The sequence below is a fragment of the Medicago sativa genome, chromosome 5, assembly GCF_051527215.1.
Source record: "Medicago sativa cultivar Bolivia chromosome 5, Bolivia_mono, whole genome shotgun sequence".
In the NCBI taxonomy this organism is placed as follows: Eukaryota; Viridiplantae; Streptophyta; class Magnoliopsida; order Fabales; family Fabaceae; genus Medicago; species Medicago sativa.
The window spans coordinates 17,203,506-17,215,175 of record NC_140753.1 but is presented as its reverse complement, the minus strand read 5'-3'; the positions used below and the strand labels follow the sequence as shown (position 1 = coordinate 17,215,175).

The following is an 11,670-nucleotide window of genomic DNA, read 5'->3' as shown; positions in this document are numbered from 1 at the left end:
GTCCTTGCCACGGATCGAACAGGAGACATGCACATATCATGTGCTTCTATACAGGAGACATGCACATATCATGTGCTTCTATTATTAAATTAATCATATGCTTCTATTATTATTATTCAATCATGTGCTTCTATTATTCACCACTGAAGCATTTGCGTAGTTGTGGTAATTTTTGGATGTTACTAATTATATACGGTTAAAACTCTATAAATTAATAATGTCAGGACCGGAGAAATTTATTAATTTAGAGAGTTATTAATTTATCGATAAATTAATAATTATTAATTTAAAGAGTTTTTAAGTAATTATACTGTATTTACCAAAAAAAAAAGAATTACGTTGCAGTGAACCTTGGGACTCAACGTAAATTAGTAACTACTGTGTTCATATGCATTGGAAATCAATAATGACTTTTGAAGTATAGTAAATGTAAACAAGAGGATCAAATGTGTTCAATGTATTCTTCATATTTTTTTTTTCAGTTTCTATGAATTATTAATTTATGATTTTCTTGGGACCGAAAATTATAAAGGGATCTCCCAAAAAATTATTATCTTATTATTTTATCAAGTTTTTCAATTTTTTACATTGGCCCAGGTCGGGACCGGATAAATCTATTATTTTAGAGAGTTTATTAATTTACCTAGTATTAAATTAAAGAGTTTCTACTGTATATTTAAAATACCAAATGTTGTGATTATATATGCTTTTATTTTTCTTTTTTGACATTATGATTATATTATATATGCTTCAATTCAAATTTTAACATGTATATTTTCTCACTTTTTTTATTTCAATTTAATTTTATCTTGATAATATATAGTAAAAATAAGTGTTTTTAATTTATTATACTAATAACTATATTATAATTAATTTATGTGTTTGATCAGATAATCATGTTATAGTTGATAGACTTAAATTTGAAGAACAAATTTGAGAAATTATCTTAATTTATTTGATGATTTCTTTAATATTTATTAGTGTTATTTTTATTTGTTTAGTCCGAGTCAACTTGTTTAATACAAAGATCAGACCGAGTGAAATGACCGAGTCATCCGATTCTTTCATGCGGTTCGACCAATGACTCAGTGGTTCAACCAATGACCCGGTGACCCAGTACCCTCACCGAGTCGATGGCCGGTCCGGTTTTTAAAACTATGCCGTCAACTTAAAAATAAATTTTGTTAATAAAAAAAGTTGAATCAGTTTGTAAAAAAATAACTCGGTTTTGTAGATTTTTTTTTTTAATGTTTTTAAATCCTTTTTCTTATAACATTTTTTATTAAAAATATATATAGTATCTGTTATTTTATTCTGACAGAAGCAGAAAAAAACGTTCCATTCAAATGAAATTCAAATAAAGCAAAGAAACAGAGAAGAAAACCTAACTAGTCGAATCCAAGGTCGACGAAGAAGAAGATGATGAACAACAACGACAACAACAACAACGATGATATCTTAGGCGATGAATGGGACGAAGATTTTCTCAACAGAGCTATTGAAGCTGAAACCGTCGCTGTCTCTTCCACTTTCAAACCCCACCCTACAAACCCTTCTTCTTCTTCTTCCACTTCATTCTCTAACCAACATCAATTCCAACAACAACAACCGCCGAAACCGTTTGTTTCTGGTGGTTTCTCACCTCCTCGAGAGCTTTCTCAAAGACCTGCTCCTACCGTTTTCGATTCTGATGATAAAGACATTGAATTTGAGCCATTTAAGGTAATTCGTGAAATGGGTTTTGATGAATTTTTGTTTTTGTTATATGGGTTTTGTTAAAGTTCTTGCTTTTTTATTGTTCTTGCTTATTTGGGAAAATGGGTCATTTTTCATTCTCTGTTTTATGCTGTTGTTTGTCTCAAATAAGAAAAATTATTATTAGTAGTTATAAAGGAAAAGAAACAGCATGATTATGATTATTGATTTCTTGAGTTAAGTAATAAAGATGTTGGCCTAGTGGTGTAGGCTTGGGACTTAGGAGTTCGAATCGTGCAGGTGCTAACAATTCCTGTGTTGGTCCCGTCCACATATGGCTTTGCTCTAGTTCAATTGAGATTCTGTTAGTTGACGGTGGGATTGGTCCCCCTGATTAGTCTGTCATTGTGCCGGATACTAGTTTTTCAAAAAAAGAGCAATTCAAGTGTATTGGAAGTTGAGGGTAAACATAGAGGAACCATATATGCACATCGATAATCAAGTTTAATCGATGTAATCTTGTGGTTTTACTTTAAAAAGTTTTAGGAATGTTTCTATAGACATTGTAATTGTGAAACATTGAGGTTTCTATTTGTAGTGACCTTTCTTGTTGTGTTGGGGTGTGTGTGTTGGAAATGATGAGGGATGAAGATGGCCTTTTCTATGCTGATGTGTTACGAGAATTTTTTTTTTTTTTTTAAACATGTTACGATAAATGTTAAACAGCCCACATGCATGGACTTTTAAATTAGGTTGAGTAAGGACAAAGATGCACATTTTAGTGTATTTCTGCATGTGTTGGATAAACATGATTTTAAATGAATTTGATTTGTAAAGTTGCCGAGTTTGAAATGAAGTGCTTATTGTTTGAATGTTTTTACTCTCAAAGCTAGTTTGATGTAAATATGCAAAGTTTTCTGCATGTCTGGCACACGGTATTATCAATTTTGTATATTGTATATTGTTGGGAATATCATGTTTGACACATGGTATTATCAATTTTGACACTTTCCACCTTGAATCCCACAATCCTTATACTGGTTTGTTTAAATTGGTTGATAGCAGGAACATAGGGAGCCAAGACATGCTTCAAAACAGATTGTGAATCTGGTATGCTAGTGCAATTATACATATTTGTTTATTTGAATTGGCTGGCTAGAAGATTCTGATAGTCAGTGAAATGCTAGCAATGGCATGCCTCTTACAACTTATTTGCATGCTTTCAGGAAAAGGAGTGCCTCAAGTTAAAGAAAGACAGAGGCAAGAAAGAGGATCAGCCCAAATTCGTGTCTTCTGAGAATGAAGAAGATAATTCTCGTGCCAAACGTTCAAAAAGCGTAGAGAAGTAAGTCATTTTTCATTTATTTGTTTTGTTTTACACCTTTGATGCACCTCAGAATTAGCGAACTAGAAAGATTTCAGTTTAGGTCTCCTATATCTTGCAGCTTTAAGTCATATGCTTACATATCTTAAATGCTGTGGTATATAGGCAGAAACTTTGAAAATGAACTGAAAAAAATAAAAAGAGGCCTTCGAGTTTCTTTTTATAGTGCTATGAATTGAACAATAAAATGTGTAGCTTTTTAGTATATCTATGAGTAAACATGTACCTTTCTGTATATCATATTATCATGTATATGTATAAATGGCCAGTGGTAAAAGTAACCGGTTCTTATTGTAGACAACCTTGTTACCAATTGGGTCTTGACAAATGGTCTTTACTAATCTAAATGCTCATGGTTCAGCTGAAATAAAGCAGTTTAAGTTAGTTAATCCCATCAGCTGAGAGGTTTTTATTCTATTAGCTTGGGGTTGGCCATGAGGAATAACTTAGAAGTGTCTAATATAACAGCCGTGAGATTGTATTTTATATTCCTTCTCATGGTTTTTTTATTCTCTCTCTGTTGTTTTGTTGCACTACATGTGGCATAAATCTATTATTAATAAGGGACCATAGTGGCAGGGATTTTGGAATTCGTGCTCCTGACCATCCTAAAGCCTCTTCAAAATTTCAAAGTGGAGTATCTTCAAACTATCCGACTGGTGAGGCATGCGAATAATCCCTCTTCCTCATTTAAAAGAATTTTCTGTTTGCTTCTAACACGGTGGTACACCCTTGACATGTTTTTGTTACGTGCCAGGTGAGACAACTGCTAAAGATAAAGGGGTTGAAACTGAAATAGTTACTCATCAAGTAGCTCAAGATCTTCCAAACGATGACCTTTCGGCTTATCTTGACCTCTCCCAGAATTTGCTGGCAGTATGGGGGTCACCAAGTAACAAAATGCTTCGAAGTGATGTTATATCCAAATTGTTTGCCAGTTGTCAAAAAGAAATTCATTATCTTTTTGGCTACATGAGCACGAGTTCACCTTCTGAAATAACACCAAAACCCATTTTAGATGTAAGCTCTTCAAGAGTACCTTTGCATTACCTCAATGATTGTTTCCATACTCCCAAAGTCCATACTCCCGAAGCAACAAAGGTGTCACATCTCTACAATGCATTGACAAAGGTATTAGTTCCACCATGAATTGGTGTATATTTTCCTTTAGAATTCATATCTGAAGTTGCATATTTCTGATCCAATGGGGATATTCCTGACATGAAATAGTAGCTTGGCTTAAAAGTTGAGTGCCTTCAATCCCTCATTGTTGATTCTTATTTTTTCCTCTAAATAACACGGCGTAAAAATCTTGAATGGGCCGAGTGAGTTTGATTGCTTTTCCTGGTTACATAGTAGATACTCTTGTTATTGAGCTGGGTCTATTGTTCAATCATGTTAGTCGAGGTTGCAAATGATCCAGTTAATGGTATGTTTTGCAGATAGCTCATGAAACAGATGTATTGGAAACTTTGATACCACCGTTGCTTGATCTATGTAGTATGGAAAATGTGAGTACTTTTATTCTAAATTTGTGAAGAAATGTTATTTTTTTTTTCAAATTCCTTGCGAGATTATACAACTGTTATCTGTGGGTAATCAAATTTTCTTCATAAGCAGTAGCTACTTGTTCTCAAGGGTCCCCCACTTCTTTCTCTTCAATTAAAGTAATAAACTAGCATACTTTAAGGCAACGTGACTCCTTTCATTTCGCTATACCAAGTGTGTTTTTGCATTTCTGGTGATAGCCAATCTACATTAACGGCTATGAGTACTTGTAAATTGTAATATATATGTGTGTACATGCACACATGTGCATATAGCTTCCTTTAAAGTGACATTGAATTTAAAATTTCTGTCAATAGTGCGCTATTGTGGTGTAGCAGAGGCCTCCACAGGACATGCAGTAGCGGAGCAGTTTAGTGTAGCAGCCGTAGCAGCTGCTATAGCAGCCAAAATATCGATTGTTGCAGCTGCACCTCATTTAAGACATTTAAGCCCCTTTTTCAAAAAGTAATTGATATCTAACATAAATTATGTTGAAGTTATTTTGGTTTTTGATCTCACACTTATCCTTAACTGATTGGACTAAAAATTTGAATGGTGCATATTGAGCATACGATGAGTTGAGAATATTGGATAGTGTAAGTGTTAACCATCCCTTGTCTCAAAGACTCTTCCCTTAGTAGAAATTCAAAACATTTGAGCCTTAAACTTTGTAGATACAGTATAGATGAGACTTCTGATATATCTAGTCTCTAAGATTGAGTTTGGACTGTACTAAAATTCGTAGTAAATTATAAGATGGACATCTTCTCTGCAGTTTTCTTGGCTTAAGTACCTGATTACTTGAGAATTATGATATCTCCAAAATGATATATATATATATATTTTTTTTATCTCCAAAATGATATATATATATATATATATATTTTTTTTTTTTTTTATTTAAAATTTGAGCAAAAGCATATGGGTGAATATTGGCTCGTGTAATTAATGCTTTGGTGATATTTTTATTTGAAAATATCCATGCACATGAAAGTTTACATATTGGTCTCTTAAAGTCAAGACAATAATTTTATCAAGTGTTATTTTTCTCTTGTTTTTTATATTATAGTCTCTGGTGACATATTTTTCCCTTCTACATAGGTTGCTTTTGTCCATAGCTCTCTATGTATACTGCATACTGTTCTGAAGCTCCTACTGGAATCGGAAAAGGATTTCAAAAGAAGGTATGCAATACTTAGTGACATTTTCTGTTGTTTTTAACAACCTTATATTTTTATTGAATTTGTGTCTGTATTGTCCATTCTCAAGGTTACAATTTAAGTTTGTTCCTTACTTCTTCTGAAGTCATTATGGGTTCGTTTGTTATAGATTAAAAAAAGTGATTTTAACTTTATATTTCCAAAATTGATTTTTATGAGAACTTACTCGAAAATGTAGAAACTATTTCGAGCTTATTTGCTATAAATTAAAAGAGTAATTTTGATATTTAGTGAATTAGATATTCATTGTTAGGGTTTTAACATAATAAAAATCACATTTTTTCAGAAAAATATCTCTCGAAAATGATTTTTATGAAAGGTATCAAAATAACTTCTCATTTCAAGCATTTTTTTAAAATTATATTATCCAAAAAAGTCATAGCAAAATGATGGAATACTTAAAATGATTTTTTATGAGAAGCTTTTTAAACCAATTTTAAATTTGAAGCCTTTTTTTTTTTTTTTTTTTTTTTTTTTTCTTTTCCCCTTTCTAAATTCTCTTTTAAAATAGATATAACAAATAGATGCAATACTTTAAAAATCGTTTTTAAATAAAGCTGTAACAACGGGCTCTATATTTATATTTCAATTTATACATCTAAAATCTGAAGGGTGAGCCTTGGCGGCGCAATGGTAAAGTTGTTGTCACGGGTTCAAGTCCTGGAAACAACCTCTTGTGTAAAATTGTGTAAGGCTGCATACAATACACAAAAATGGTGGGACACCTTCCCGAACCTTGCACATGCGGGAGCTTTAGTTCACTGGGCTGCCCTTTTTTATACATCTATGATGTAACCATTTGCCCTCTGGTTGACCTTGTGAACCATGATCCTGATGGTTGATGTCTTGTCTGAGTTTGATAACTATGATAAAAGACAAGAAAAGTCATACCCTATAATTAAATGTGTGCATATGTATGTTTTTGCTTGCTTATACATAATACGAGGAACACGAAACTCATATTTATTATGCACTTGCCACTTACTCTGGATGGACATGTTGTGTTTGGATAATTGACCTACCACATACAGTTATTTCTGTGCTTATTTTATCACTGAAACATTCTGGGACATAATATTGTAAATATAGCAAAAACAAAATTATTTATTCTGGGACTAAAACTATTTTTTAGTGTTTTGAACCTTTTTTCCCCTTCGCGAAGACTGCTGTAGAATAGGCTTAATTGTATGTTAAGTGACTTTTTCTTTCTTTCATTTCTGCTGTTCATGTTCTTATCAACTTATGATTTGATCTTTCCAGTGCACTCTGCTCAGGGACAGTGTCTTCATTGATGGAATTTGCATTGGGAAGGACCTTTTGGATTTTGACGGGTTGGACGGTGTGAAAGATGGGAAGCTCTTCAATGAAGAAATGCTAAGCAGAAAAGCGTGCAACTATCCAAGTGCCTTACAACCTCATGTGAATTGGTCTAATATTTTTGACATAATGCACCAAATTTCCATGAAGATCACAGAAGAAAACGTGAGACTAGAGACAGTTTCCATCATGATTCTGCTTTTCCTAAGAAGTAGTGCTTACTTTGAGAGGGAGAAGTAAGTTTTTGTGTTCGTCTTTTCTGTTCAAATGTTTGGTTCTGAAGATAGATATTATATTATAGTAATGCCATGAGAAATTTGCTTGAATACAGGTTTAGTCAGAACACAGTTTTCAAAATTATTTCGGAATTGCTCAAGAAGGATGCTGGGCTACGTGTAAAAGAGAAAACTCTAAGACTTCTGTACCTAGTACTAAATTGTAAGTGTTCTCCAATAACCAATTCATCAATTTTTTTTTTTCATTGAATGCTACATAATCTGATTCCTGCCACCTTTCATTTCAATTGAACCAAGACTTTGACAACATCAAAAAATAAAAAGCAGACCTCATCATTTGGGTTTGGATGGGATTGTTATTTGTTTCATAGTTACCTCTTTTGATTGTTTCATCATGTCCTGCATTTTAGAATATGTGACTCAGTTCATGAATTTTTTATTACGATGACTTTCTTTTTTAATTACCATAAACACGTGTACTCATACAATCTTAATTAGTTCAGTTCTTGCCCGGTGACCACCTTTAAAAAAGCTCGTATATTGAGTAGTAGATCGTGGAATTATTTAAATCCTGTTCCATGATGCTTGTTGAATTGAAAATTCTAGGTCTTCAGCTTTAGCATGCCTTGAACCTCCATATACTTTATGGTCTTGAGATGGTATAATTTAGACTGTCATTCTTAGCTGGTTGCTTGTGTGCTGCTGAGCAGCTCTAGTTTTAGAGTTGAGAGTCAATGCCAGTTTGTATCATCTGCTGTGCATTCTATGCATCTGATGCTAACTATTTACAGTATTCTTTTTGAATTTTATTTTCATTTGTTGAAGGTCCAAAACTATTGGCCACTTTCTGCTGTGGTTGCAAAGAGGGAGACAGTAGTAGCGGAACGGATGACAATGCATCTGCGCCAGATTTCGAAAATTTTGAAGACATCCTTCTAGGATTGGCTGATTGTCTATCTTTCATTAGATGTGGTTTACTGGTAAGTTTGTTAAGGCTTCGTTTGGAAATGCTCCTATCTTGTTTGAATGTAAAAATATGCAATTTAGAGGAACTTACAAGAAATGAGTAAAGAAAGACTTCGGAGGGTTTTTAAAATTTCTGCAAACCCTTTTGTTTTAAAATGCTATGTAGTTATCTTAAATTTTTATCGTTATTTTCTTTTACGTATGTTGATATATATTTTTTCATCTGAAATAAAAAGCTTCTTTCTTATTCTCTTTAATGATAGGGATGCGCCAAGCCACTTCAGTCTGTTTTAAAGTTTATGTCATTGTAATTTCAGGAGTTGAAAATAAGCAGAAAGGCTATTCTTGTGCTGTCCTTCCTTGCATCATCAGGACAACCTGGTTTTGAAATCTTTATGGGCCATAGGCTCTCTATTGCAATAAGTGTAAACTATCTTATGTCAATTTTGCAATTACTGTTATCTGAGAATCTCTTTGAAGCCAAAGCAGACAATGAGCTGCCAGAAATTTTTAGGGAGAGGTAATAAACTTGATTGACTGAATACTATCATGAAAGTTCTTTACATCTTCTCATCTTAGCATTGTGATTAAAGCAAGTCTCTTTGATTTCTTTAACTCATCCTGAACAATTTGCATTCAGGACATTTCTTATGCGGGAGATATTGATATTACTTAATAGACTAGTATCCAGTCCATCATATTCTGCCATCGTTATACGCGATTTAACAGAAAAGAGGGTAATGGCTACTTTGACATTTGAGGTCGCAACCAACTTGTCTCGGAAAGGAAATGAAAACGAGCAGCAGGAGGACAGCATGGTGAAGCAAATAAGACGAACTGAAATCGTTGACCTTGCTTGCCAATTCAAGAATAGGGTAGAGACGCACATACCAGATCACTTGGGATGAAGTCTCCTTCCAATTCCCTTGTTTTCTTTTTCTGTACATATATGCATGCATGCATGTATTATTCTACGCCGGTAGGAACTGGTGCCTAAATGGTGAGAAGCAGATAGGCATGTTAGTCTTTGGAGAGTCGAGATAAAGAAATAAAGTTCTTCGTTACTATAGTTTTAGGTGTGTTTTATATACGTTTAAAACTATAATAATGAAGAACTTCGTTTCTTTTGAAAAATGAAGGGGATTTCTTTCATTTTTGGAGGAATGCATACACTTCAAATTTTGACTGGTTTAGGAACCCGCGCTGAGGTTGGGGGAATTTTGGTTGGTATGATAGATATATCATATATCTCCCATTCAGATTTTTGTATAATTGGAATACTTCATTTAATGATTCACCTTTTGTCATTTGGCTTAAAGTCATTAAGCAAGTTCAAAACGCTATGCTTCCTTTCTTTTAATGGGTTAAGTCCAATGCTATTGTTGACAACTTGGTCAGAAAATTAAACTAATGACTTGTGGTACAAGTGAGTCTCTAGGTAAATCTTTACATGTTAAGAAGTTTCAAAAAACAAACAATAACATTACACTATGAGATTCATACTATATTTTTTACGAATATTTCCAATTTTTTAACCTTATGGTTTTGGTATGAACATTATCTATACAATTAGTTAATTTAATGGAGTAAAAAACTATACATAAAAAAAGAGTAAAAACTACTCAATAAAACAAGTCTTCACAGTTGTGTTAAATAGTATGACTTGACTTGAGCCTCTATTGTTATTCGAGCCTCTCTTGGCTTGAAAAGTATGACTTTCAATTGATTTCTAGAAATATGCCTCTATTTTTACTTGGTCTATTCAAACATACTCTATCCCTCCCAAATTATACGATGTTTTGGATGCACGTGTAAACAAGTTTTACACTGTCGATGTATGATTTGTTTATGAGTTAAAAACTATCAATTAATTAACTAAAAAAACAAATATTAAATAAGAATACCATAGTCTAAATTTATATTAGTCGATAGTTATGGTTGTTTTTTTTTTAATAATGTTATAGTAATTGTAAAAAAAAAAAAAGAATAAGTTTTGTTAATAATTTGTTAAGGAGCGCTACAGTTGTAACTTTTTAATAACGTTCCGAAACATCCTTCAAAAATCAATTTTGCAACAGCTTTTCAATTTCGATCAAAAACTTTCCCCCAATTGCATTTTGCCTTGATCAATCATCAACTGAAAACGTAGTTTCCAATTGAGGTAATTTTTTATTTTTTTGGAGCCAATCTAGGTAATTTCTATATTTTGATTAAAATTGGTAATTTCTACAGTTTTAGCTTATTAGAGTATTAACCAACTAACTACTATATCCAACTAACTCACCAACAGTTCCGTAAGTACAATTCAGATTGTAGCTGCATAGACATTTGATATGCTGGAGCGCAGGTTCGAACCCGCATTTCTCATTTCTCATCTGTTGTGTCATGTGTGTGAAATGACTGTCTCACTAGCAAACTCCAATAGAGTTATTTACTCTCTTAACAATAATAGAGAAATAAACTGTTAGTACATAGAGTTGGTTGTGATTCAGATAGAGTTAGTTGTTTGACTTGGTGGTTAGAGTGGAGTGTCTATAAATACAACTCTATCAAGTCCATTGAAAATATCTCATGTTTTCAACATTGGACTGATCTCTACCATTTGAACGTTATAATCTCGTTTTTCTGCATTATAAAACCATCTTACTCTTTTATTTTTTAAGGGTCTAGATTTCACATGACTGTAATTTCATTCAATGACGGATTGTTTGAAAATAACGGTTTGTTCAAATTCCGCTATGCTACGGTTGCTATTTGACAACACTTTGTATTAAATAGCGTATCAGGGAACAATAATGATTTGTTCAAATTTTGCTACGCTATATCTGCTATTTGACAACAGTGTCATTGGAGATAATCCATTCCCGTATATCGATGATAATATGGGGGATGAACCCAATAGAAACTTGGGGATTATGAGGTGCCCAAGTCCGACATCAAGTAGTATGGGATGCTCGGTGGTGTGTTTAACTAGCTTGGTTCTTGTCCCTCGATAGCTAGCTTTTAAGAGAGGATTCTCAAAGCGCTTAGACTTTTATCAGAATCCTCTTCCATTTCCTCTTAATGACTTTGATCGTTTGAAGTAGATATAGATGAGTGACTGAGATTCTACTGCTGAAAATTTTAACGGGAGAGGATCCGTTTCCAATAGTATCATACCATTTGAGTTGGATTCTCTTTCAAAGCTTCCTTCCCTTTTTCGATTCCCCTAGTCCGGTTCAGTTTTTGAAACATCGAGCCATTGACTGAGATAATTCGTTGTTTATATAATCATTTTAAACACGGAAAAAAAGGGACATGGATA

General features: G+C 33.2%; 1 protein-coding gene across 4 annotated transcripts; it reads left to right on the top strand.

The window, feature by feature from the left end:
- The first annotated feature begins 1,319 nt into the window (after positions 1-1,319).
- Positions 1,320-9,684, top strand: SUV2 (protein dimerization). 4 transcript variants are annotated; one of them, XM_085714041.1, is made up of 12 exons: positions 1,320-1,722; positions 2,761-2,805; positions 2,922-3,040; positions 3,659-3,738; positions 3,837-4,210; positions 4,522-4,590; positions 5,729-5,811; positions 7,122-7,400; positions 7,496-7,602; positions 8,226-8,380; positions 8,684-8,886; positions 9,007-9,684. In XM_085714041.1, exons 1-12 carry the CDS (start codon positions 1,420-1,422, stop codon positions 9,272-9,274), a joined length of 2,085 nt encoding a protein of 694 aa, XP_085570167.1. In that variant the 5' UTR covers positions 1,320-1,419; the 3' UTR covers positions 9,275-9,684. The 4 variants fall into 4 exon arrangements, with proteins under 4 accessions (XP_085570167.1, XP_085570165.1, XP_085570166.1 ...); XM_085714039.1 differs by having other exon boundaries at positions 3,653-3,738; XM_085714040.1 differs by having other exon boundaries at positions 2,758-2,805.
- The last annotated feature ends 1,986 nt before the right edge of the window (positions 9,685-11,670 follow it).

What these genes read in the sequence shown, in the direction of transcription:
- SUV2 (XM_085714038.1), top strand. Translation starts at nt 1,420, where the DNA reads ATGATGAACAACAACGACAACAACAACAACGATGATATCTTAGGCGAT. An exon ending in CAAAACAGATTGTGAATCTG is followed by an intron (nt 2,806 to 2,921) that starts GTATGCTAGTGC and finishes GCATGCTTTCAG; the next exon opens with GAAAAGGAGTGCCTCAAGTT. An exon ending in CGTTCAAAAAGCGTAGAGAA is followed by an intron (nt 3,041 to 3,652) that starts GTAAGTCATTTT and finishes AAGGGACCATAG; the next exon opens with TGGCAGGGATTTTGGAATTC.